This window comes from Pleurodeles waltl, chromosome 1_1, assembly GCF_031143425.1.
Source record: "Pleurodeles waltl isolate 20211129_DDA chromosome 1_1, aPleWal1.hap1.20221129, whole genome shotgun sequence".
In the NCBI taxonomy this organism is placed as follows: Eukaryota; Metazoa; Chordata; class Amphibia; order Caudata; family Salamandridae; genus Pleurodeles; species Pleurodeles waltl.
Window position 1 is genome coordinate 774,442,585 of NC_090436.1, and position 26,609 is coordinate 774,469,193.

Consider the following 26,609-nt stretch of genomic DNA (forward strand, 5'->3'; position numbering starts at 1 on the left):
CAATATGTAAACCCAAACCATTTTGAATGAAATTATAAAAGAAAATCCACTCATCTCCAGCTAGTTTTTGCTCAGTCACTATAGCTTCGTTTGCTCGTTTACTATTGCAATTGTCTAATCTCCACTTTTCCCATTTCTACATGCTTTCCTGAGGCACCAGTATAGCCACACCAATGGACCAGGCACTGGATATGCTTCACGCTTCTAACTAGTGCCCTTTCGCCTCCCAACTTAAGCAATTGGCAACGATTCTGTCTTCTTTCTTCCCGTTAGTAGCTGGGGCCTATTTGTCTTCACTCTTCTCATCAAGTGAATTAAATCATTTTCCCATTCCTCCTCATTCCTTCAGGGAAATGCCTGGTCTTCCCCTCATTCCCAGCTGATGGTCAATCTTCCTCAGGCTCCCAAATCCCCGCTTAGAAAGGGATCTACATTTCAAATGTAGCACTATATTCATGCCACCTGCCTATAACAATTTTTCCCACTTGCACCCCTAGACACATAACAAACCTCAGGGTCTCACATAATAATTCTGCTTCTGCTCACGCAGATCGGTGTTGTTCCCCTGTAAAGGCCTTGCTGTCATAGTGAAAGATGCGCTGGATTCAGGGTGCTGTAGCAGGAGGGATCATATTAGTGATCCGAGGGGTCAGAGGAGGGGCAAGGGTGACTAATGGTAAAATGCGGGTAGCTTGGATAGGTTTTCAGTTCAAAGCAAATACTGGGCCGTGTGTAGTCAGAAGAACTATTTTGTTCAATAAAGGAGTGGTGGCAGAATAGGGATGTAAATGGTTGGGTGCAGGCATACTAACTTCTTTTTCACGTTCTTTCCATAGGTAGCCACCATTCCAGTACTAGTTAATGGGACGAAAATTCCCCGCATTGCCTGCTCTAAAGTTTGAATTTGTAGCGTTTCCAAGTGATGGCATGTGTGGTATTCGAAGATGTGGCCCAGGCACAGAGTGGAGTACCTCCATGCAGATCATTGTCATATCTAGCAGATGACTCAATGTCTTGGTTGAACCTTTGAGATAAATCTTTTTGGACTACATTAGGCTTTAAAAAACTAGATAAAATGCACACCTTTATGACAGTGCCCCTGGAATTGTCTTTGGGCATGCATGTTTTCTTTCTGAGGACGTCATGAAGATGAGCATTTACACAGGGCACAGCTGTGTACGATTTCTTATATAGTTATATTTTCTAAAGTGCATACCCTTACCTCAAAATATCTCTGCTTTAGTAATGTCCTTTTGACAGCACACCTCGGAAACACTTGGCTGTGTTTGCTTCTCTCTGTTTCTGAGCTGTGCTGTCTGCACGAAGTGCATACATTTAACTCAGAGTGTCTCCGAGTAGTAATGCGCTGCTGACAAGAACGCTTGCAAACAATGAACAGTGATTACTGACAAGACAGCTTGCACAAAATGAACAGTGATTGCTTCTGTTTGCAGGGGATGATTAATTCAGCAAAAATCCTTGTTAAATATATGCGCTTTAGAAAGATCAGCACACAGCTGTGTCGTGCTTACACCTTGAAACTCGAAGCAAAAGAATACATTCTCCACCCAATGGTACAGTAATAACAAATGATTAGAGAAGACAAATAAGATCAGTTGAATGCAGGTGAGGCAAAACCCATCAAACCTGAATCTGTTGCTACTCCAAGCCAAAAGAAACAAGTATTTGCAATGCAACAGGTCTCGCATTTCTCCGAGTTAGAGCTATTAACATTTGTAAACTCCCAACCGGACTTTTCTTGCCACATTAAACCTATTGGCAAAAAGGCAATTACCTACGTAGCAGCAAAAGTGCAATTAACTACGTAACAGGGTCGATGTCATGCAAAGCGCTCGACTTCTGCCAAGCGAGATCGCGCTGCGGAAAAAGATAAAAAGTAGTCAACAAACCGGATGGAAAACAGCAAGCCTCGCATGTTTTCATTACTTGGTCGCTGCGCTCGAGGAGGGCTAACCACCGGAAATGGCATGACGTATGCATGCCTTCCACTAATGAAAGCAAGCAGATTTTGAAAGGCAAGCCCACAAACCAATGAAAGACACTGACCTGACATGGGTGGGGCTCCGAGCCCTTTTCTAACTACTAATGCGTCTCACAAGCGAAACGCATGCGCAAGCACATGCGATGCAGGCTCGACCCTAAAAATGGTGTTCCATGTGGGTTGGGGCATTGGGCCTCTGGCAGTGAGCGCATGTCCGACTTCCCAAGGGGAGCCTGTACAGGTGCGATTAAGAGCAGCAGGCTCCGGGCGGTGGGCTTGGTGAGCAGAAGAGAGCTGAAACTGCAGCTTTTCCTGCCTACGGTCATACCACCCTGAATGCACCCGATCTCGGAAACTAAGCAGGGTCGGGCCTGGTTAGTACTTGGATGGGAGACCGCCTTGGAATACGAGGTGCTGTAGGCATTTTGCCTCTCGCAGACACTAGGTGCTGCACGTCTTAGCTCAATTACACAGCTTCCTCGCTAATTTCATTTTCCACTTTTTATTTCCTGCACTCTTTTTTTCCTGTCTTAAAAAAAGAAATAAAAAAGAACAGAAATAACACTAAAATACACACTTTCCAAGGGAAAACTTACAATTATTCTGCACTTTACACTCGGCCCAAGCTGAAGAAAACATTTTCTCCACGACGGGCAAAGGGATCCCTAGCTAAGGCTCTGCTTTCTTGCGGTAAGCATATGCGTGAGGTCTTAAGACCAGATCTCACTTCTTGTGATGTCATTTCCTGTCAGGTCATGGGTTGTGATGCCACTACCTGTGATTCCAGGTGTGATTTCACACGTCGTGGTGTCATGTGCCGTGATGTCACTTGCATAGTGTCTAACTTGGTCAGTCCCCCCACTTATTTTCTTTAAGACTTGTGCCATGAATAAGCCTTAGCCCCCAAGAAATAGTGCTTGAGCCCACTATTGGCAAACAAATGGAAAAAATCAGCACAGCGTGTCGGAAATGTGATAAAAGGACGATGATGTATTCAGTGTAGAAGAATGAAATGAGTTGCAGACACTAGTGTAACAGAGTCCAAAAGCAGAGCATTCCAGAAACAGGGAATAAAAAGAGGAAAGGTGCGTACAATTTGAGTCGTTGTAAAAGCATTCCAAAGCATTTTCTGGCATTTCATGGCACTGTAACAGGTGTCATTAATTCAACGATTCATTTATCGACCACAGAAAGAATAGGTGAGCAGGTCGTGTGCATAATAAAACCTGTTTAAGGAGAGAGCACATTACTCACTGTTGCGTCCTAAGCATTAAACTACAGACCTCTGTCTCTTTCAGTTTCACTTGTATTGAAAGAAGGGGCATTATTTGGCATGTTGTTTGAGAAAGGATTCCATGATGAAAGATCTGATTTTCCCAACAACTCCTAAATACTTTTTGTGGGACCCTGGATTGACAAAAGTAAAAAAAAAAAAAAAAAAGCCACCCTCTGCCTGTAAGGCATGGCGAATATGTTGCAGATGGCACTTACAGAGTGACAGAGCCTCTCCATTAAGTGAAAAAAGTGCAAGAAGAGGTAAGTCATTGGCTTGCCTTCCCGTTTATTTCTGGATTTGTTAAGGAAGTGTAGAAGAGATATTTCTCCCGGCCAGAGTGAATGGAGGTGTCACCACTCAGTGGGATAACGAAGAGAGAACTCCTGCATAGCAGCAACAAATCGTCCTTGGGAAGGGAGAATGAACGCTGCTGTTAGAAGTGATCGCGCTGCGTTTTGTATTCATTTGTGTGGCAAGAAAAGTCCAGTTAGGAGTTTACAAAGCTGGGGGTGGGGTGGGGGTGTCATGGCAAAGGGAGATTAATTGAAATGGAAGATGCGCTGTGCACAAAGGGTGAAGCCGAAACTGAACACTAGCAGCTGAGATCAGCGATGGGCGCCGAATGAGCAGGTAACAATAAAAAAATGCCAAGCATTTGGAATGCAATGCTCTCGTGTTTGCGCGAGTTAGAGCTCCTAGCGTTGTAAATTACTGAGTGGACTTTTCTTGCCACACAGACTGAAAATAAATTTAGCGAGGGCGAGCTGGCCCTGAAAAAGCCCCCCTCTGATTTTGGTTTATGTTTACAGAGGGAGCTGGTGGGGAGGAGGGACTGAACAAGCACCCTCACTGTCGAGGTGAAACAGGCAAATGCCGAAAAAAGTCCCTTACAGAAGAAATAAACAAGACAAAGCGCAATTACACAGTACTTTGTGCTGCTCCCAAAGTGAAAAAAGGCAGGACAAAGAGGCAGAACTGACCACTAGCAAGCAAGGATTTTTAAAGGACACTGCAACTAACAAATCAAAACGCTGGAACTCACTCTATTGTATACTTTAGTACACAGCAGGCTGAACGCTAACGCTCGACCTAAAAAGTATAAACCATTATCTTTAAGGTAAAAGTCTCCTTCTTTAGACCTCAACCAGACCAAGCAAAAAAAATCTTGGAAAACTCTTCGACAACAATCTGACCCTTCATAGCAATGGCCCGGGTCCTTCTTGCTGACAAAGGCAGGGGATCACCCATTTTTTTAGGGCTTTTATTAACTTAAAACAATTTCTTGCCACTACCAGGGCTTAGGGGTGAAAAGAAAGAGTAGCATCAAATGTAACTCCTATATTCTTCACTACCTCTACATAGATGGAGGAGGAGTAGCAGAACTGGGCCACCATAACTGGGGGGTCAAAGTGGTTGTCCTTCCCAAGCTGCATGGTCTCAGTCTTATCTGTATTGTATTTTAAATTATTATGATGCAGCCAACTAATAACTGCGGTTAAACAATGTTTAAAGTTGGATTCTGACCCTGTAGAAGTTTTATCCAAGGCTAGGGTAAGCTGAGTGTCATCCACATATGATGTGGTTTCAATGGCAAAGGAAGTAATAAGCGAGATCAGCAAAGCCATGTAAATGTTAAACAGTACAGGGCTCAATGAAGAGCCTTGAGGGAGTCCAACAGAAATGAACTTTACATCCAAAGAGTATGGGCCTAGTACCACAGACTGCTTACGATCTGAAAGAAAATATCTAAGCCACCCTAGGGCAAGATGAGAGATGTCACAATTCTCAATACGTTGTACTGAAATATCATGGGACACTGTATCAAACGCAGCCGATAAATCTAGTAAAATCAGCACAGCATACTTTCTGGCATCTAAAGTAAACTTTAGAGTGTCAGCAACTTCCAATAGTGCTTACTCTGTCGAATTGAGAGCCAGGAAACCAGACTGATGGGGATGGAAGCAGTTAGCTTCTTCCAAAAAAGTTGTCAGTTGTTTATTTACAAGTTTCTCCATGATTTTGCGAAGGGCCACTAGAAGTGAAATAGTATGTAAATTTAAAAGTGGGGAAGGGTCTGCTATCTGTTTTGTCTGCAGAGGTTTTTCAATGGCCGATTTCCAAGCTATCTGGGCCTCAGCTGATGATGAAGAATTATTCAAAATCTCAATGACTACTGGGTTTACAATATCAACCATTTTATGCAGTATGGAGACGGGACATGGAACTACCAGGGAACCTGATTGACAGGACAGAATGGCTTGACAAGACTGAGCTAGACTAATTTTTTGGAAAGATTGTTAAGAGTTGTTGATTGAGGAATTCAGCTTCTCAGAGCAAGACTCCACCAAATAAGTAGAGTTGAACTCACTTTGAATGTTATGAATTTGTTCCTCAAAATATGAGGAAATTTGATTGCAGAGCGATTGAGAAGGAGGAATTTCCCTAGTCAGAGTTTTAGGTGGTGAAAGTGATTTAGCAATAGTGAACATAATTTTGGGATAAGCTTTTGCACCGTCTATCTGTTTAGTAGAGTAATCCTTTTTAACTAAATTAATCTGATTGTGATAGGTTTTTAAAGCCTTTCTGAACTGCTGTATGCCATCAGTATCATATGCCCTTCTCCATTTTTTGTTCAAGCCTCTTTTCAGCAAAGGTGTTGCTCTACAAGGGGCTTGAGAGTACCAAGGTGCAGAGAACCGTGATTTGGGATTCTGCTTGAAAAGCACGGTCGTTAATACCACAGCTTATCCAGTTCTCAAATATGCAAACATTATCTACTACTTTGCCTGACAAAATTGGAATTGAGTCAGAAAGCTGTTTGGCAAAGTTAGGGTTCGATCGCAATTTGCCCCATTTCCGAATCAATTGGGAAGTAGCTGAAGGACAGGTGGAGGGCTGTTTAGAGGTTTGAATAGGGATATTGAAAGGAATTAGTCAGTGATCGGACCAAGCCTGCCGAATTGAATCCTTAACTCTCAGAATGGAGTCATTTGAACAAATGCCATCCAGCATGTGACCAGTAACTAGTAATAAGTGGGGGACATTACTAGTTGCTGAAGGCCAATGATATTAAGATTGTCGGTGAATGTGCTTACATTTGGGTCATTAGCACATTCTAGATGGAGGATAAAATCACCTAGAATAGTAAAATTGGCAAACTGAAGTATACAGGGGGCAAGGGCTTCCCCTAAGGAGGCAAGAAACCTAGAGCTAGGCCGTATAGGGCAGTAAATAAGTCCCCCAACAAACGTTTGAGGGGGAGTGAGCCTAAAACTGAACCCAGAACTTTCTGCTCCCTCCGAGGGGCCAAGATCAAAGGAAATTTATTGGTAAATGTTATTAAACATGAATACTAAGCTGTCCCATGAGCCTCTGTTCTGTCTTTCCTAATTATCGTGTTCTCCGGGGGCAAAGCCTGGACAGTGTCAGGTTTGGACCACTCCTTGAGCCACAATTCCGTAAGGAAGAGAAAATCTAATTTCAGATCCACGAGTAAGTCATGAATATCTCGGGCATGTTTACTTTAGGTCCAGGCTTTTATTTGGCCGCAACAAAGCTAATTTTACTCATAGGTTTGCTGGTCCTGTTCTGAAGTCCATGGCCAGGATTAATTACCATTCTGCAGTTACAGCGTGTCGGGGGGGGGGCATCATCTTATGGGGGAAAGCCCGCCGTTACAGTGCTTCGAAACATTACTGAATGATTTAAAAGATCTAAACGATCGATCAATCATTGCAGCCCAGAAATTCTTACTGTGGTTGCCCTGGATAAGAACACCTGGAGACCACTACATTTCTAACAGAGTAATCCCCAAAACAATAAATCCAAACCAGCCTTAGCCATCTGGACAACGTGTGTGTGATTGCTCAAGAATGGATATCTTTCAATATATAAGAAAAGATAATATCCACTTGCATGCCTCACAATATTTTTGCATGAAATATATATTTTTTTTCTCAGTAGTTTGTATGCAAATAATGCTGGAATGCATTGTGATAAATAATGAAATGTAAATTAACTGTTTTTGTGTGCATTTCTGTTCTATACTTAAAGACTTGATTACTTTAATCCCAAAGTGCCAGAACAGTCTACTGTGAGTGAAAAATCTCAAAAATGTGAACAACAGTCATTTTCCAGAGGAGTACTGTGTGGGCTACGGGAGAAGGATTCTAAAATTGGAAAAGGGCATCAGAACTGAATAGTCCTTAGAAAGGTTGCATTCCACAGTTTTCTCTGTTGCTGAATTTCATGGATCAGGCATGTGATTATCGTGAAAAGTAGAATGTGTATTTCCATACTTAAAATCAGTTCTGCAGAAATGTATCTGTTGCATATGCCTCATATAGGACCTTGGACATGACAGCAAGAAAGCTTCCTGGCATGCTTGAGAGCGAAGTTGGAGGATTGGTATAGGTCTTTCAGCGATCTCCAACGAGCTTGTGAGTTGCCAGTAGCTCTCGAGCTACCCATAAGTAGCTCTCATGTGTATAGCCCATACTACAAAAACTGAAAGGTTTATACTTAAAACAAAAGTGTAAACCTGTCTAATGTGGTCAGTTTTAAAATTCCAATAATATCTTGTAGCTCTGGATGGTGTTCACCAACATAAGTATCTTTTACTACAAAAAAGGTTGGAGACCCATACGAATTTAATTTGTGCTACAGTGGACCCCCCAAAATGGCTTATCCAGAGGCAAATAAAATACTCCATAAATATATATTCTTTTCAAGCTTCAGTCACCTGGGCCAAGATGAATACCTACTTTCAGAAAGTGATAGTGGTACATGGATGCAACAACTCAAACAGATGTCCAATTAAAAAAATATGAAAAGCAAATTTAAAAATTGCATTATAAACAAAAGCATGGGATTGCATTGATTACGCTTCAAGCTTTTTCCAGGTGCTGAAAAACAGTGGCTGTCTCTAGTCATGGGTGAAAAATAAGTTTCTAAATAATGGCCCTTTCTATGTCTATGCAGCACAGAGGTATGAGACTACTGGCCTATAGATGGCCTCGGAGATGGCATGGAGTCAAAACGATAGGGTTGCATTGCAGTGCCTTAAATTAATCTTGAAAAAAAAACAGTCTAAGATACTCTTTCCTGGAAAGCAAGGACTTTGTGCAGCAACATGAACTAGAGAAGGGATTCTTCCCTGCCTTTTTGCAGTCAAAGATGGCTGATACTTCCTTAGTTCTTTGCCCGTTTTTCATGAAAGTTTTGACCAGTAGGATGCTCAATTTAAATTTAATAAATAGTGACTTTTTCACACCTGGAAAGAGATTGCCCATGTACGTTTAAAAAAATGCAGTTGGTTTAATCATCAGTAAATGAATCGTCAAAGGGCATCTAGCTTTGGTTCTTATGTACACCCAAAACTTCTCCTTGAGTAGCTGTAGGATTGAAGGCATCATTGTCTCAGGATTATTTCTGTAAAATTCTCATCCAAGTAACAGAAGAGTTCTTGAGATGTTGTTTTCGGTAGATGGGCAGGTCAAGCTCTGTCCAGTTTCCTGTCCAAATTAAAACTGGTTTGAGAGCTAAGAGTGGTTTGATTGGCCTCTACCCAGTTCCAACCTGAGAGCATCTTTTGGGGTTCCTAGTCCTAAACCAGAGAAGGCATCATAGAAATCTATTTTCCACCTGATGAGAGATAACTCATTCTTTGAGAAGGGGTTCATCAGTCTTTAGGTGCACAGGTGCCTAGTACATGCGGTAACAGCAAGTATTTGAACACCTCCATTTCTACTCTGAGTGTTTCAAAGGGCTTAAGTTCTGTCTGACGACATACATCCCCTAGTTTACTAATTCTGGTCAGGTCCCATTTCTGGAACCTTGGTAATCTTTCTATATCCCTCAGTCGATCAGTAAGCCATAGGGGTGTCCCCCTGGTCAACTTGTTTCCAACCAATATATCCAAGCACTGCTTGCCAAACCTTCACAACCACCAGTATATACTCTGGGAGACTTCTATGTTCACAGATGGGTCCTCCAAATCTAAAAAAGCCCAGCCAAATATCAGATCAAGCTGAGATTCCCACCAGTATCCCCTTAGATCTGGAAGGACAATCCCCCCATCAAATACCCTATGAGACTGTTTGTTAAAGGTAATATGAGCCACACCACCATTCCATAGTAATAACTTCGCTTCTCCATCAACTTTTTAAAAGGAGGTCTCCAGAACCAATTATGATGTGTTCTGCAGTGTGTATATAAACTTTGGAAGTGTGACCATTTCAAAGAAAGCCACTTGACTCATCGGGGAGAGACAGACACCTCCAATAAACCCAGGTATTTCAAACCATTGCTTGTAAGCACTTGGGGGGGAGGTACTGAAGCAGAGCCCTTGGAGTCTAGAACCCCTGTCAGTACAAGATCAATTTTCTCCTAATTTATATGAAATCCATAGTATTTACCAAAGAGATTTAATATTGGTAGCAACTTGTCTATGGTGATTTCCAGGTGACAAAAGGATATTATCAGCGCATAGTGAGATTCTTTCACCCAACCAATAGTCCTCTCTAAGACCCCTGAGCAATGCATAATCCTGATTCCAGCATGCAAGGGGCTCCAATGCAATGGGCAAAGATCAACAGGGACAAGGAGCACCCCCCACTAGTTGTATGTTGTTTCTACGTGATCTAACTTTGAGTCCTCCATCTTTGCCTGTATGATTATGTTTTCTTCTGTTAATGAGGCAGCAGCAGTGTGGAGAGCAATGAGATCTTTCATGCTGCTAATAGCTCAATTTGCTTCACTTTCTCTTTCATTTTCTTAATGTCTGCTCATAGTAAGTCGAATTCTATGGGTAGCATGTCAATTTTGGTTTTTAGTTTGAGTACTTCTGACTTCTGTTACATCTTTGAGTCTTCCCTTCTCACTCACTCACGTTTGTGCCATCCACAGGGACCAGAAAGTCCATGACCACCCACCTCATCTTATTTCTTTGCCCCATGTTATATCCATCTCCTCCCCTCAGCACTTCTTTGTCACAGACGGTGAACCCAATAGCTTCATGGCCTAGTCTGCCACAGTCAGCCAAGGGGCAGCTCATTGCTGCCAAACCAAGGTAGGACTAATATCCACCTCATCTTCCTTGTGGCATGTCAACTCTAACACTTTAGGTCTCTCACCAGTTAACGACTGCCTTAATGGCAAATCACATCTGCAGACTGCTACAACCTAGCACTGAGGCCAGTACCATGCATCCATCTTTGCCATGTTCTGTGTCCATCTGATTAATGCATGTCAAGCAATTGCTGTAGGTCCAGGGGTCCCATTAATACACTTTTGGACATTGCACCACACCACAACCACACCACTTCTCCAGGAGGGCAGGGAGTCCCACCAGAGGTCCAAAGTCTATTTTTTAAATTACCAATCCTTCACCTGAGGCCAGCACCAACCAGGATTCCACAGATTCAACTGTTGCTTCCTCAGAACCTGACGAGGCCCATATAGGACTCTCCCCTCTAATGTATCTACATTCTCTTCAGGGACCTAGCCAGAGATCAGTGGTAGAGTATCTGCAACTTGTTTCCTGAGTTGTGATCATAGACACAATTGTAACCAATTCTCATCTTATCCCATAAGGCAGTACTAGTGTCTTCTTGTGTGGATGACCCCCTTCGACGTCACAGAAGCTCAGAAATTGGGTATAGTTCCTCACCAAATTCTCTCTTTTCAACCACATATTTCTAAACTAGCTGCCTCTTTTTTCACCTACTTCACATCCTAAGAAAAATAATACCTTGTCTCTGGATGGCCTGTTTCAAACCTGTAGTTGTAGCACTGCTCTCCTAAAAACTTGACTATTGCAATGCAGTTTATCTTAGTCTTCCACAATATCTGATTAAACAACTTCAACTCTTTCGAAATATGAGTGTCTGGCTTCAGGTATTCCTCATTCCAAACAAATTCTTCAGCTTCTTGCTTCACTTTGGGTACATCAGGCTCTGTAGATGGCCACCCTTCTTAATGATGCTGGTCAGCCATGCAATTGGAATGTCCCATAAAATAAATTGAAGTGTATAATAATGTTCAGGAAAACCATTAAAATCCAGTTTTCAGCAAAGAGTACTGAGTTATATTAACCATCGTATGAGCTTTTAAATTAGAAAATTAGAGCAGTTAGAGCTTTGGTAATGTACAGTTACACTAAAAAAGTCTTAGTTGAATACATTTCAGATACAGAATTACCTGTCTATGTCCTCTGGCAGATCTGTCAGGTTATTGCTACTAAGGTCCAACCATTGCAGGTTTGACATCCGAAGGATACAAATTGGAATCGTGGGGAATTTATTTGCTGAGATGTCTACAAATGTAACTTTCTTCAAGTTACTTAGCTGGAAAAAATAAAAAATAAAAATAATTTTAAAATAGTTTGACAAAAGTGAATTTCATTTGTGATGCAGAAAACAAGCTATCATTCGTTTACTCTAGTAGGCTGAATACATATCCATAAACATGCTCACAATAATTGTGTGTGGGACCAGCACAGTGCATGCACACGCTGTATGATATATCATCCTGAATTGAACTGTGAAATGCAGCAAAAACCAATCCTTTTCATGCACCTCAAATTGATTTCTAGTCAGATTGAATACCTTCACGTTGATCTACAGTATTCAAATTCGCAATTGAATTAAGTCTCAGCACGTACTATAATCTACATTTTTGTTATATAAATTGCGCCTATGTAAGCAAATATCTGACTGTCAGAAAGGAGGCTTATTTCAATTGCGAATTTCAATATTGATAATTAGCAAACTTCAGTACTACTTGTAGGAGGCTGGCCTGGCTTGTAGTGGGTACCAGAGGTACTTACACCTTGTGCCAGGTCCAGTTATCCCTTATTAGTGTAGAAGAGGTGTTTCTAGCAGCTTAGGCTGATAGAAGGTAGCTATGGCAAAGCAGCTTAGGCTGAACTAGGAGACATGTAACGCTCCTACTATACCACTGGTGTCATATGCACAATATCATAAGAAAACACAATACACAGAGTTACTAAAAATAAAGGTACTTTATTTTTATGACAATATGCCAAAAGTATCTCAGTGAGTACCCTCAGTATGAGGATAAGTTATATATACAAGATATATGTACACAAACCAAACTTAGGTAAGTAATAGCAAGAAAAGTAATGCAAACAGTGTATAATTACAGTAGATTGCAATAGGAGCACATAGGTATAGGGGCAACACAAACCATATACTCCAAAAGTGGAAGGCGAACCACGAATGGACCCCAAACCTATGTGCGCTTGTAGAGAGTCACTGGGACTGTAAGAAAACAGTGAGGGTTGGAAAAATAGCCCACCCCAAGACCCCAAGGTAGGTGTAAAGTGCACCTACTACCCCCAGAGAGCACAGAAGTCGTGATAGGGGGATTCTGATGGAAGAACAAACACCAGCAATGCAACAACAGTGGATTTCCGGACCTGAGTACCTGTAAGACAAGAGGACCAAGTCCAATAGTCGTGACTGTGTCAAGAGTGGACAGGAGCCCAGGAAATGCCAGCTGAGGGTGCAAGGAAGCTGCCACTGGATGGAAAAAGCTTTGAGTTCTGCAAGAAAAAAGAGAGCTAGAGACTTCTCCTTTGGAAGACTTATGTCCCACGTCGCGATGAAGCTTGCAGATGTGTTCCCACGCAGAAACACCACAAACTAGCCTTGCTAGCTGCAAGGGTTGTAGTAGAAGTTTTTGGATGCTGCTGTGGCCCAGGAAGAACCAGGATGTTGCTCCTTGGAGGAAGAGACAGAGGGGGCGCCCAGCAACTCAGGGAGCCCTCACAGAAGCAGGCAGCACCCACAGAAGTACCTGAACAGGCACTTGCAAGAAAAGTGAACCGGAGTCCACCCAAAGTCACAAAAGGGAGTCCCACGACGCCGGAGGAAAACTCAGAAGGTTGTGCACTGCAGGAAGGAGTGTCGGGGACCCAGGCTTGGCTGTGCATGAAGGAAATCCTGGAAGAGTGCACAGGAGCCGGAGCAGCTGCAAAACACGCGGTACCCAGCAATGCAGTCTAGCGTGGGGAGGCAAGGACTTACCTCCACCAAACTTGGACTGAAGAGTCACTGGACTGTGGGAGTCACTTGGACAGAGTTGCTGAGTTCCAGGGACCACGCTCGTCAGGATGAGAGGGGACCCAGAGGACCAGTGTTGCAGTCTTTTGGTGCCTGTGTTAGCAGGGGGAAGATTCCGTCGACCCACAGGAGATTTCTTCAGAGCTACTGGTGCAGGGAGGAAGCAGGCTATCCCCAGAGCATGCACCACCTGGAAACAGTCGAGAAAGCCGGCAGGATGAGGCGATACAAGGTTGCTAATAGTCGTCTTGCTACTTTGTTGCGGTTTTGCAGGCGTCCTGAGCAGTCAGCGGTCGATCCTTTGGTGGAAGGTGAAGAGGGAGATGCAGAGGAACTCTGGTGAGCACTTGCATTCGTTATCTGAAGAATTCCCCAAAGCAGAGACCTTAAATAGCCAGAAAAGGAGGTTTGGCTAACAGGTTAGGAGGATTGGCTACCAAGAGGGGTAAGAGCCTATCAGAAGGAGCCTCTGACATCACCTGATGGCACTGGCCACTCAGAGCAGTCCAGTGTGACCCCAACACCTCTGTTTCCAAGATGGCAGAGGTCTGGGACACACTGGAGGAGCTCTGGGCACCTCCCCTGGGAGGTGCAGGTCAGGGGAGTGGTCACTCCCCTTTCCTTTGTCCAGTTTCGTGCCAGAGCAGGGCTGGGGGATCCCTGAACCGGTGTAGACTGGCTTATACAGAGATGGGCACCATCTGTTACCATCAAAGCATTTCCAGAGGCTGGGGGAGGCTACTCCTCCCCAGCCTTCACACCTATTTCCAAAGGGAGAGGGTGTAACACCCTCTCTCAGAGGAAATCCTTTGTTCTGCCTTCTGCCTTCCTGGGCCAGGGCTGTCTGGACCACAGGAGGGCAGAAACCTGTCTGAGGGTTGGCAGCAGCAGCAGCTGCAGTGGAGACCCCGGAAAGGCAGTTTGGCAGTACCCGGGTGCTGTGCTAGAGACCCGTGGGATCGTGAAATTGTCCCCCCAATACCAGAATGGTATTGGGGTGACAATTCCATGATCTTAGACATGTTACATGGCCATGTTCGGAGTTACCATTGTGACGCTATACATAGGTAGTGACCTATGTATAGTGCACACGTGTAATGGTGTCCCCGCACTCACAAAGTCCAGGGAATTTGCCCTGAACGATGTGGGGGCACCTTGGCTAATGCCAGGGTGCCCACACACTAAGGGGGTCATTCTGACCTCGGCGGTCGGTGTTAAAGCGGCGGCCAACCCGCCAACAGGCAGGCGGTAAAAAAATGGAATTCTGACCCTGGCGGGAACCGCCAACACAGCCCGCCACTTTAACACTTCGACCACCACGGCGGGGCAAACAAACAGGGCGGCGGTCACCGCCAACAGACAGGTGGCAGACAATGTACCGCCCACCCTATCACGACCCACCAATCCGCCACCTTTTCCGGGGCGGGAGCCCCGCCGATAAAAACATGGCGGAAGCAGACCACGAACGGGAAAACGCTCACCTCTATACACTCCACGAGGAATCTGGACAGCATGGAATCCGAATTAAACATCCTACCAGCGATTGTCTACCTGCTCCTCTACCAGGAGCACGAACGCCGCCGCAGGAGACAACGGTGAGTACTGCACCTACGACACAGGGGAGGGGGGAGGAGAAAAGATTACGGGCACACACATACGCGACACCCCCCCCCAAATCCCCACACACCAATGCAGAGCAACAAGTCAGATTTACACCCCCCAAAGCCCCCGGAATAATTCAAAGACAAAATAAAATGATCATTAAAATAGAAGTATATTAAAGCATATTTGAACTTAAGTGAAATATGAGATTTTTAAAACAAATAAATCACAACATGAACAATGTATACATAGTCCAAAAGTCCGGCACATATTGGCTACATGCCATTGTTCGTGGGCCAATGTGCATAAACACATGGGCAAAGCCCACACACGAGACCCGATTCCATTGGAGAGAACACTGCTGGGGCATCAGATAATAAAACCACAGGCACCTCAGGGGGAAGGGAAGGGGGGGCACCTCAGCCACATGAATCCACGACGCCAGATCCACGAGGGGCCTCCATGCCCACTGTACCATCCTGGGGAGTGCAAAGCCACAGTCTCTCAATTCTCTACAGTGGGTGGATTGCCCACTGTACCATCCTGGGGAGTGCAAAGCCACAGTCTCTCAAGTCTCTACAGTGGGTGGATTGCCCACTGTACCATCCTGGGAAGTGCAAAGCCACAGTCTCACAAGTCTTTTCAGTGGGTGGATTGCCCACTGTACCATCCTGGGGAGTGCAAAGCCACAGTCCATCTGGTGGATTACAGACTCCACTGGTTATGGAGGAGGCATGGTGGCCAGAGTGCTTCGTGAAGCCCTGCCCGACACAGATCCGGCCCTGCCAATGGGCCAGCGGTGCTTGAGATGAAGGGCCCAGCGGAGCGGTGCTTGAGATGAAGGGCCCAGCGGAGCGGTGCTTGACAGGAAGGGCCCAGCGGAGCGGTGCTTGACAGGAAGGGCCCAGCGGAGCGGTGCAGAGACGGCGGGGCCCAGCGGAGCGGTGCTTGAGATGAAGGGCCCAGCGGAGCAGTGCTTGAGATGAAGGGCCCAGCGGAGAGGTGCTTGACAGGAAGGGCCCAGCGGAGCGGTGCTTGACAGGAAGGGCCCAGCGGAGCGGTGCAGAGACGGCGGGGCCCAGCAGAGCGGTGCTTGAGATGAAGGGCCCAGCGGAGCGGTGCTTAACAGGAAGGGCCCAGCGGAGCGGTGCTTGAGATGAAGGGCCCAGCGGAGCGGTGCTTGAGATGAAGGGCCCAGCGGAGCGGTGCTTGACAGGAAGGGCCCAGCGGAGCGGTGCTTGACAGGAAGGGCCCAGCAGAGCGGTGCAGAGACGGCGGGGCCCAGCGGAGCGGTGCTTGAGATGAAGGGTCCAGCGGAGCGGTGCTTGACAGGAAGGGCCCAGCGGAGCGGTGCAGAGACGGCGGGGCCCTGTTCAGCGGTGCTTTTCACGGCAGGGCCCTGTTCAGCGGTGCTTCTCACGGCGGGGCCCTGTTCAGCAGTGCTTCTCACGGCGGGGCCCTGTTCAGCGGTGCTTCTCACGGCGGGGCCCTGTTCAGCGGTGCTTCTCACGGCAGAGCCCTGTTCAGCGGTGCTTCTCACGGCGGGGCCCTGTTCAGCGGTGCTTCTCACGGCGGGGCCCTGTTCAGCGGTGCTTCTCTTGGCGGGGCCCTGTTCAGCGGTGCTTCTCACGGTGGGGCCCTGTTCAGCGGTGCTTGTCTTGTGTTCCTAGGGAACCAGATCTGGGCAATCATTCCCGCTCAGTCGCCATCCGACCTATCGCTTGCGGGGCCCTCCTGTGCTGGACTCCTGGGCCCGGGGTGTCCTCCGTCACACCCCAAATGGGGCTGGTGAGGCCCTCCTGGGCAGCTGGCCTGCTGCCTGACTTCTTCGCCCTGCTGCCCTTGCCCTCCTTGGAAGAATATCTGGGGCCCTTGCCTTCCTTGGAAGAATCTCTGGGGTCCTTGCCTCCCTTGGTGGATGGGCCAGGTGACGGTGCAAGGCTGGTGTCCTTGGGGGCAGCCGTCTCAGGCCTGTGGCGCCGGCCCTTGCCTTTTTTGCTTCTTTTCCCAGGGGGTGGGCTGGCTGTCCCCTTGCTGCTGGCCGATGTTCCTGCCCTAGGAGCTGGTGGACTCCAATAGCCCTGAACGATGGTCCTAGTAGGTGCAGGGCTTGTGGTGGCTGAGGTGCTGGTTGGAGTCTTACGAGATGGAGGGGGTGGGTCAGTTGTTGGAAAGAGGTCAAGGTTGGAAAGGAAAATCAATTTAGAAAGACAGGGACGGGTAGTTGTAGTGGGTATGGGAGTGGAGGAAGAGGATGTGGTTGTAGGAGAGTCAAGTGTGCTGTCTTTGGGTGCAGGTGCTTGTGACGGAGGCTGTCGTGAGGTGGATGGCTGTTGGGTGGGTGGCTGCCTGCGTTTGTGTGGTTTGGAAGAGGGGGTGACAGACACACTGGGAGATGACACAGGGGACGTGTAAATGGTAGTGGGGGTGGTGACTGCACGTGTGCGGACTGTTCTGGTGGGTGTGGTGGTGATGGACGTACTGGCTGATGGTGGTGTGCATGCAGGTGTGAGTGGAGACATGACAGGGAGGGAGGAGGGAGACGAGGAGGAGGGGGACACAGTGGAGGCAGTGGGTGTTGCTGTGTCTGCATGTGGATGTTGCTTGGGTGAATGCTTGTGTGATCTGTGGTGCTTATGTCTGGATGAGCTGCCCTTGGGTGTTGAGGTGTGTGCAGGCTGGTCTGTAGGTGTGTCTGGGATAGGCAGAGGAACAGGGGAGTGGGACTGGGTTGAGGAAGTTGGAAGGGGAGGCTAGACACAGGGACAATTGCTGCCGTCAGTGCTGAGGCCAGAGCGTTGAACGATCGCTGATGGGCATCCTGACCCGAATGAATGCCCTCCAGGTATGCATTGCTCCGATGCACCTCCCTTTCTACCCCCTGGATGGCATTCAAAAGGGTAGACTGCCCAACAATGAGCGTCTGGAGGAGGTCAATGATCTCCGCACTGAGGGCAGCAGGGGTAACTGGGGCAGGACCTGAGGTGCCAGGGGCGAAGGAGATGGCCAGCTTCCTGGCCGAGCGGGCACAGGGCGAAAGCTGAGGGGCTGCTGGGAGGGCGGAGCTGGTGCGCTGGGTGACGGCTGTACCTGGGGCTCCCTTCCGAGGACGTGTCGGTGTCGCTGACGTCTCCACGGGTCCCCGTTGTGGAGCCCCCCTCGCCCTCCGTCTCACTGGTTAAGTCTGAGTCTGTTGCAGGGCCCTCCGGGGCCATGTGAGATGCAGCTCCCTCGTGCGCCTATGCCACTTCTCCTCCGCCTGATGATGCTAATGCACACATGAACAGAAAAACCAAAAAAAAGGGGGGGGAGAAGAAAGAAAGACATGGTGAGTGCATGCATTGGCGGCACCGTTGGCGGAGAGGACAGACACAGAAGCCCCCTGCACTACGCCGCGCACTCGGGGTACACTACTCAATTCTAGTGATTTGGCCTACAAGTCTATGGACGACAAATGCACACACAGGTGAGCCCGGCCCATGGATAGCTGTACTTAGCACCCTACAGAGGTGGGGGGCGGGGGCACAGGGCCATGTCTAACGGAGGGGCCTAGCCTACAGAAACTGCCCTGGCCTAGAGATAGCCACAGCCCTCCTCCCCCACCCAGACGCCTCCACTGTGCGCTAATATAGCGGAATGTGCTGATACTCACCCCCTTGTGTCTGCTGTGATGTCCTCACGCGCCCATCCAAATCGGGGTAGGCCACCGCCAGGATCTGGGACATCAGGGGGGTCAATTGACGACTGGCACCCCTCCTACGTTGGGAGGCCATCCCCAGCAGAGCCTCAGCGGTCTTTCTGCTCCCGCCGCGGATGTCCTCCCACCTCTTGCGGCAGTGGGTGCCCCGTCTGTTGTGGACCCCCAGGGCCCGGACGTCCTTGTGATGGCACGCCAAATGTCGATCTTCTGATGGGCGCTGACCTATGTGACATGTACAGGGTGGAAAAATAAATATCATCACTTTTCTGCATGGTCGATGTGCGCGGTCCCCCCTCCCAAACCTTGCCATGTGGCACATGCTCTCATCTGTCGTGCGTTGCACTCCTCATTCGCTCCCCTCCCCACCATCTTACATCCACCCCACTCAACACAGGCATAGCCCATACTACGTGCTCCCAGTGTACTTACCTGTTGGTCTGGAGGACCGTAGAGTAGCGCATACTGGGGGAGGACCCCATCAACAAGTTTATCCAATTCCTCAGATGTGAAGGCAGGGGCCCTTTCCCCAGTCGCAGCAGCCATTGTCTCTTCCAGACTGAGTTCACAGCAGCACTTGCAGTATAGGTCCTCTCCTGTGGATGATCAGGTCTCGAGTGATTAAGCAAGTAGAAAATGGCGGTCACGCCCGCGGTGGTGCGTACCGCGGCGGTGCATACCGCGACCACCGGCGCACATCGTCATTGGCTGCTGAGACCCATAGGGTTCAATGTTAACCAATGCTGCTTTGCGCCGCGGTCTTTGACCGCCTATCGCCATGGTGTGCCACGCCAGCGCATTGACCTCACATCCCATTGTCACACTTCACAGGTCAGGCAGCCGCCATTTCAAGGGCCCACATGGCTGAATTTCTACGGCGTCACACAGGCCTAGGCCTTGCATTGCCACTCATACAAGCCATTCAATGCATAGCGAATCGTGTTCTGTGCAAGCTGTGGTTACGTACCTGTGGGTTGCTTGACTCAGTGCTCCATGTTGTCCTTCCTAGGCACCGTCCGCTGGGACTTGCGAGGAGATGGAGGAATCCTCCCGTGTACAGACCGCTGGTGGACCTGTCGACAATGGAAGAAAGACATGTCATACTTACATACAGACTTGACCGAGCCACTATACAGGAACTGTGTGCCCAGCTGGAGCCAGACCTGATGTCCCCCATTCGCCAACCCACAGGGATTCCCCCTCTGGTGCAGGTTCTGTCAGTACCCCATTTTTTGGCAAGTGGATCATTCCAAACAACAGTGGCCATTTCATCAGGGATGTCTCAGCCTATGTTTTCTAAGGTTTTGTCCAGAGTGTTGTCTGCCCTGATGAAATACATGCGGAGCTACATTGTTTTCCCTGAGGTGGCCGATTTGGCTACAGTGAAGGGTGATTTCTATGCCCTTGGACATATCCCCAACATCATTGGTGCCATTGATGGGACCCATGTGGCCTTGGTTCCCCCCAGTGGAAGTGAGAAGGTGTACAGGAACAGAAAAAGTTATCATTCTATGAATGTCCAGGTGGTCTGTTTGGCTGACCAGTACATCTCCCATGTAAATGCCAAGTTCCCTGGGTCAGTGCATGACGCGTACATCATGCGAAATAGCAGCATCCCTTATGTGATGGAACAGCTACAGAGACACCGTGTGTGGCTAATAGGTGACTCTGGTTACCCCAACCTGTCGTGGCTACTGACCCCAGTGAGGAATCCCAGGACAAGGGCAGAGGAACGCTACAATGAGGCCCATGGGCGAACTAGGAGGATTATAGAAAGAACCTTCGGCCTCCTGAAGGCCAGGTTTAGGTGCCTGCATATGACAGGGGGATCCCTAATGTACTCACCAAAGAAGGTGTGCCATATCATCGTGGCCTGCTGTATGCTTCACAACCTGGCTTTGCGACGCCAGGTGCCTTTCCTGCAGGAGGATGGTCCAGATGGTGGTGTTGTAGCAGCTGTGGAGCCTGTGGAGAGTGAAGAGGAGGAGGACGACGGGGACGACACAGACAACAGGGACACAGTGATACAACAGTATTTTCAGTAGCACACAGGTACGAATCAACCACGCCATTTTACATTTACTTAAAGTCTCCTGCCTCTCTACTGTCTGAGTTCCCCCCCAGTTCCTGTTAACTGAGTTGTGACTTTCCCTTCCGTTTTCAGAGCTGTGGGCCCCACTGCGTGACCTCTGCTTTGTTTGCCCATGGACTACAGCTGTGTGACTGTGGTATGTTGTCATCACAATGTAACTGCACATTTTGGCACCGTTATGTCTAATACATTTGTTCAAAATACAAGCAGACTCCAGATTTTTTTAGTGCAAGAAGTGATTTAATTCAAGTGCTAAATATAAGGAACATGATTGTAAAACGGGGATGGGTGATGGTGGAGTAATGTCCATGGCAGAGTCCAGTTCTCAGTCGCACAGGTGCATTGTCCATATGCCTGTGGAAGGATGGAGCAGGGGCAGTTGAAGGTTGGACAGGGTGACAATGTGGGACAGTGGGATGACATCAGGGGGTATCGTTTGCTGGCGGGGGTCTTGCAATCCTACTCTGTCTTCTTGTGAGATCTCAGGTTCCGCTTGCGGGGTGGTTCTTCTTCTGCAGGAGGTGGGGTTCTGGTGGCCTGTCGTTGTGTGGGGGCCTCCTGTCCACTAGCGCCGGCGGAGGTGGTAGGCTGTTCTGGTCCAGGCTAGTGACAGGGGCCCTTTGTGGTGCCACATGGTCCCGCAATGTGGTGACTATCTGGGTTAGGGCCACGACGATGGTCCCCATTGCGGAACTAATGTTCCTCAGTTCCTCTCTGAACCCCATGTACTGTTGCTCCTGCATGACCTGGATCTCCTGGAACCTGGCCAGTACCGTAGCCATCGTCTCCTGGGAGTGGTGGTATGCTCCCATGATGGAGGAGAGGGCCTCTTGGAGAGTCGGTTCCCTGGGCCTGTCCCCCCCCTGTCGCACAGCAGCCCTCCCAGTTCCCCTGTTTCCCTGGGCCTCTGTCCCCTGGACGGTGTGCCCACTACCACTGCCCCCAGGTCCCTGTTGTTGTTGGGGAGGTGGGTCAACCTGGGTGCCCTTTAGCGGTGGACACACCGCTGATTGACGTGTCCTGGAGACAGAGGCATGGGCCCGCTGGGTGGGAGCTGTGCTGGTGTTCCCAGAGGGGGTTAGGTCTGGTGTAGCCTGTGGCTGTCTGTGGGGAACCGACTGTCCCGAGGTCCCCGATGGGCCGGGCTGGTCATCAGGGTCCAGGGAGACAGAGCTGCTGTCATCACTGGGGGCCTCTTCTGGGGGTGGGATGGACATCTCTGGACCCTCTGTGGCGGTGTGTTGGCGTTCGGGTCCTGCAGGGGTATAAGAGTATGGTTATTGCTTCTGTGTGTAGCATTTCGTGTAATGGGTGGGTGGCCGTGTCCCCCAGTGCTGGCATTCCCTTGTGGGGGCTTTTGTGACGGTGGCTTGTGGGGGTGATGGGTGTGTGCAGTGGGCATGCTTTGGGGATGGGTGTCCATGCTTTGGGGACGCACGCAGGGCTAGGTTTTGGGATGGGTGGGATGTGATGGTGAGCCATTTGCACGGAGTTGGTGTGATGGGGGTGGGGGTGAGGGTGGGGGTATGATTTGGCATGCAGGTGGGGTGGGGGGAATGGAGTAGTGAAGATTTGACTTACCAGAGTCCATTCCTCTGCCTACTCCTGCGAGGCCCTCAGGATGCAGGATGTGCAAGACTTCCTCCTCCCATGCTGTGAATTCTGGTGCATAGGTGGGGGTCCACCGCCAGTCTTCTGCACCGCAATGTTGTGCCTTGATACCATGGAACGCACCTTCCCCCGTAGGGCGTTCCACCGCTTCCTGATGTCGTCCCGATTGCGTGGATGCTGTTCCACAGCGTTGACCCTGTCCACTATCCTTTGCCATAGCTCCATCTTCCTGGCAATGGTGGTGTGCTGCACCTGTGCCCCGAAGAGCTGGGGCTCTACACAAACTATTTCCTCCACCATGACCCTGAGTTCTGCGTCAGAGAACCTGGGGTGTCTTTGGGATGCCATGGGGTGGTGTGGATGAGGTGAGGGGTGGTGTGTGTGTTGTAGAGGGTGGTGAGTGTGGTGGTGTATGGTGTTTTGTGCGTGGAAATTGTGTGGGTGATGTTGTGAATTGCCTCTGGGTGATGGTGTACTCTATGCTGTGGTGCTGTGGTGTGTACCGCCAATGGAATACCGTGGTTGAAAGACCGCTGCGGGGATTTGTGGGTCGGAATGGTATGGGCGTATTTCTGTTGGCGTGACGGTGGAGGTTTGGTCATTGCCAGTTTCCCGCTGACCTTTGGTGTGGCGGACTTTTGTGGATGTCGGGTTTTTGGCGGTTTGCCAGTCGCGGGTCAGAATGACCGTGGCGGTTTACCGCGGCCGCGGCGGTGTTATGGCGGCCTTCTGGCCGGCGGTAAGCAACTTTTACCGCCGAGGTCAGAGTGACCCCCTAAGTAACTTTGCACCCAACCTTCACCAGGTGAAGGTTAGACATATTGGTGACTTATAAGTTACTTAAGTGCAGTGGTAAATAGCTGTGAAATAACGTGGACGTTATTTCACGCAGGCTACAATGGCAGGCCTGTGTAAGAATTGTCAGAGCTCCCTATGGGTGACAAAAGAAATGCTGCAGCCCACAGGGATCTCCTGGAACCCCAATACCCTGGGTACCTCAGTACCATATACTAGGGAATTATATGGGTGTACCAGTATGCCAATGTGAATTGGTAAATTTATAACCACTGAGGTTCTGGTTAGCAGAGCCTCAGTGAGACAGTTAGGCATCACACAGGGAACACATACAGGGCTCATACTTATGAGCACTGGTGCCCTGCCTGGCAGGGTCCCAGTGACACATAGACTAAAACAACATATATACAGTGAAATATGGGGGTAACATGCCAGGCTAGATGGTACTTTCCTACACAACTGTTGACTGAATATCGTTTTGAGGGGGCTTTTGAAGGGCTGGTTTTATGTTTAATTAATTCCCATATTCACTTCAGTAGGCAATTTCGCAGTTCTTGGTAAAGTAGGCTTCATGTTTTAAATGTCTGTCCCAATTACTGATAAGTTAAGGTCAGTTATTACCTCTTTCCTTTTCATGGTTAATTTGCATGGTATGGGCCATAAACAAAATTTTGAATTTTGTGCCAATGAATGTATCACCTAGATCACAGACGCTACAGTGAGCTTGTAAAGCCAAACTATTATCACAAGAAAAACAGCTACATTATATTGTCTTATTTCTGGTGTAGTGCAGTGTGGCATTTGACGGTCTCTTGCTGGAATCAAGATGGGTGTGCCGTGTTCACATATTGCCATGAGGCCAAAGAGAATCTCTAGGCTCTTCACTGACCACAAGGGCTCAATTGCCGTTTTTCCTAAGAAGCCAAGACAGATATTGTATTCAGGTTGTCAGGCAGGGGCTAGATACCATGGTCCCAGTTGTATTTAGGTAGTGTCCCTTATTTTGCAACTCATCTATTTGCTTATTTACAAAGTTATTTCCTTTTTAAACCACCCACATTGTATATGAGCTCCAACGGAGGAGACTGTGAATATCGAAGAGTACTGCGGTAAAAGGTATTTATATCTTGTTGTTTACCAAGGACATCTTAAAGATTTTGGGGGGCCCAGGCAAAACGTATTTTGGGAATCCTGTTAGGAACAGCTCTTTCATGCCCTCTTTGGTCAGGTCACTGACTGTGCAAAAACACACTAGTCCAAACTCTAAATGTGTTTACATATAATATTCAGGGATAGTGATGTGTGTTTTCTATATTTTAATACATCAGCAATTTGGAACTAATCTTTGTGACCTCCACACATTTCACATTTATGTGGTGCTGTGTTGTCCTAAAGGAAATGTAGGTAAGTCCTCCTTTTTGCCCTGGTCACCCCCAAACCTTTTGGACTGATACTGGTGGTTACTGACTCTTGGCTGTGCCCTGGGTGCTGCTTACCAGTCCCAGGGCCTGTGCTCTTCCAAATTAGGCTAATTATAACTAGCAGTATCAACCTCCCTATAAGTCCCTAGTGTATGGTAGGGCATGTAGGTTTAGGGTCCCCAGCTTAGGTAGTGCACCCATAGATACACTGCTGAGGTGCCCAATGTCACTCTAAAGGCAGGCCTGCCTTGCTAACTGCATTTAAACTAAAGTTATATGCAAAGTCGACTTTGGAATTAAAATTACTTCAGAAGTCTTAAACTACCTTAGTTTTACATTTGTCACCCCTAAGGTGTGCCCTAAGTGCCCCTAAGGTTGGGTGCCATGCAACTATTAGCATGGATCCTATAAAAAATTGTTTTATAATGCCTGGTGATGTAAAATAGCCAAATTAGTTTTCCCCTCACTATAGTGAATTGGCCCCATAGGCTAAAATTGGGAGACTTTATTTTAATTAATAGAGTCCCCACAGGAGCCAGATATTTTGAGTTTGGTATCAAACTACTTGTTATAATAAATCCCACAACTTACCATTGTTGGATTTAATAAAACTAGTTCAGGGTAAGAGTTTTAAAACTCTACCTGAAAGTTGCCAACTTCAGTTCTGTATTGCCCTTCTCTGATAGGCCAGCCTATGGCAGCCTGGCCAGGCTGCCTTGATGAGGTGTGAATTGGCCTGAGCTGAACACAAAGGAAGCCCTGGGAGGTGAGATCTGCCTCAGCAGATGGTGAAAGAGGATGGTGGAGAGCAGCCAAACTGGTCTTCAAAGGAGGGAAGGACATTTTCCTGCAACCCCAGACAATTAGGTACCCTCTTGATTGGATTAGGAGAGGGCAGAAGAGGGGTGTGTTATGGATTTTTAGCCACACCATTGGGTGGACTCAACCAGACTTAACCTCCAAAATTCAGTTGCAGCCATGTTGGATTTTTAAAGAATGTTGCTCCCTGGGATTGATTTTTGCCACACTTCCCATGAAGTGGTTATCCAAGGGTGTAGTGACCTGCCTGTGTTTGACAGTTGTCCCTCTTGCTTTTCATCCCAGCAGCAAGGATAAATGTGGCAGAGCTGGACCCACAACTCATATCCCTAAAAGGGACAACATCAGAAGAAGAAGGACTGCCCTGCTAGACCCCTGACCTGCACCTGGACCCTGTACTCTGAAGGAGTGCACCAGTTGCACATTTGGGCTTCACCACAAAAAGGACTTTGCCTGGCTTCAACTGGTTCAAGAAATGACTCCCTGCTTGCTACAGGTGAAAACAAACTAAGCACAGTTTCCTGCATCAAATCCTGAAGAAACTGACCAGCTGACCGTTGTCCAGTGGTCATTTTGGAGTCTGAGCCAGGTGCATTCTGGGAGTTGGAGTCCTAGCCCTCAAGGAGTAACTCAGATCTTCTGGAACCTTGGGATGAGCTGTGGACTCTTAAAGGACCTTCAAAGACCTTCTGGAAGAAGATCCAGAACTTTGGTGAAGATTGAAGAACTTTTGGTGAAAAGCTCCATTAAGGGACCGACCCGCCATCGAGAGTCAAGCCGAATTACGTTGACCTGACTTGCAGGTTAGTCCCGCTGAAAAGCTCCGGAGCCCCAGACCTCCAGGATTTCACTGGGGGTTCCTGGAAAGGCAATTCGACGACTCAAAATTGACTTGCTGTAGAGGGTCATCCGACGTTGGAGAGAAAAAGCTCCAAAAAAGTGAGGAAGTCTGAGCATAAAAAGTTGACGGGGACTTCCTAGGCAGCACATCTGAGGAGGGCTCCAGGATCAAGATTCAGCTTTGGCCCAGACGAAGATTTCTGTTCTGAAAAATCATCTAAGTCTGAAGGTAGAATTCTTCACTGAGGTCTCGATGTGTGTCCGAAGAGGGCTCCAGGAAAGTCAAATCAGATTGGTGACTTCGTCCCGCTAAAGAAATTTTTCAAGAAAAAGATTAAGGCCCTCATACGAGTTTGGTGTTCTGAATAC

The 26,609-nt window shown here is 48.0% G+C and overlaps 1 protein-coding gene and 1 pseudogene across 1 annotated transcript in view; one reads left to right on the forward strand and one right to left on the reverse strand.

The window, feature by feature from the left end:
• Window positions 1-26,609, reverse strand: part of LRRC2 (leucine rich repeat containing 2) — a 1,181,887-nt gene that overhangs the window by 167,741 nt on the left and 987,537 nt on the right. Inside the window, exon 6 of the mRNA XM_069227666.1 lies at window positions 11,478-11,623. Within this exon, the coding sequence (XP_069083767.1) occupies window positions 11,478-11,623 (146 nt within the window). The remainder of the gene's footprint in view (window positions 1-11,477; window positions 11,624-26,609) is intronic.
• Window positions 2,317-2,425, forward strand: LOC138292819 (5S ribosomal RNA; annotated as a pseudogene).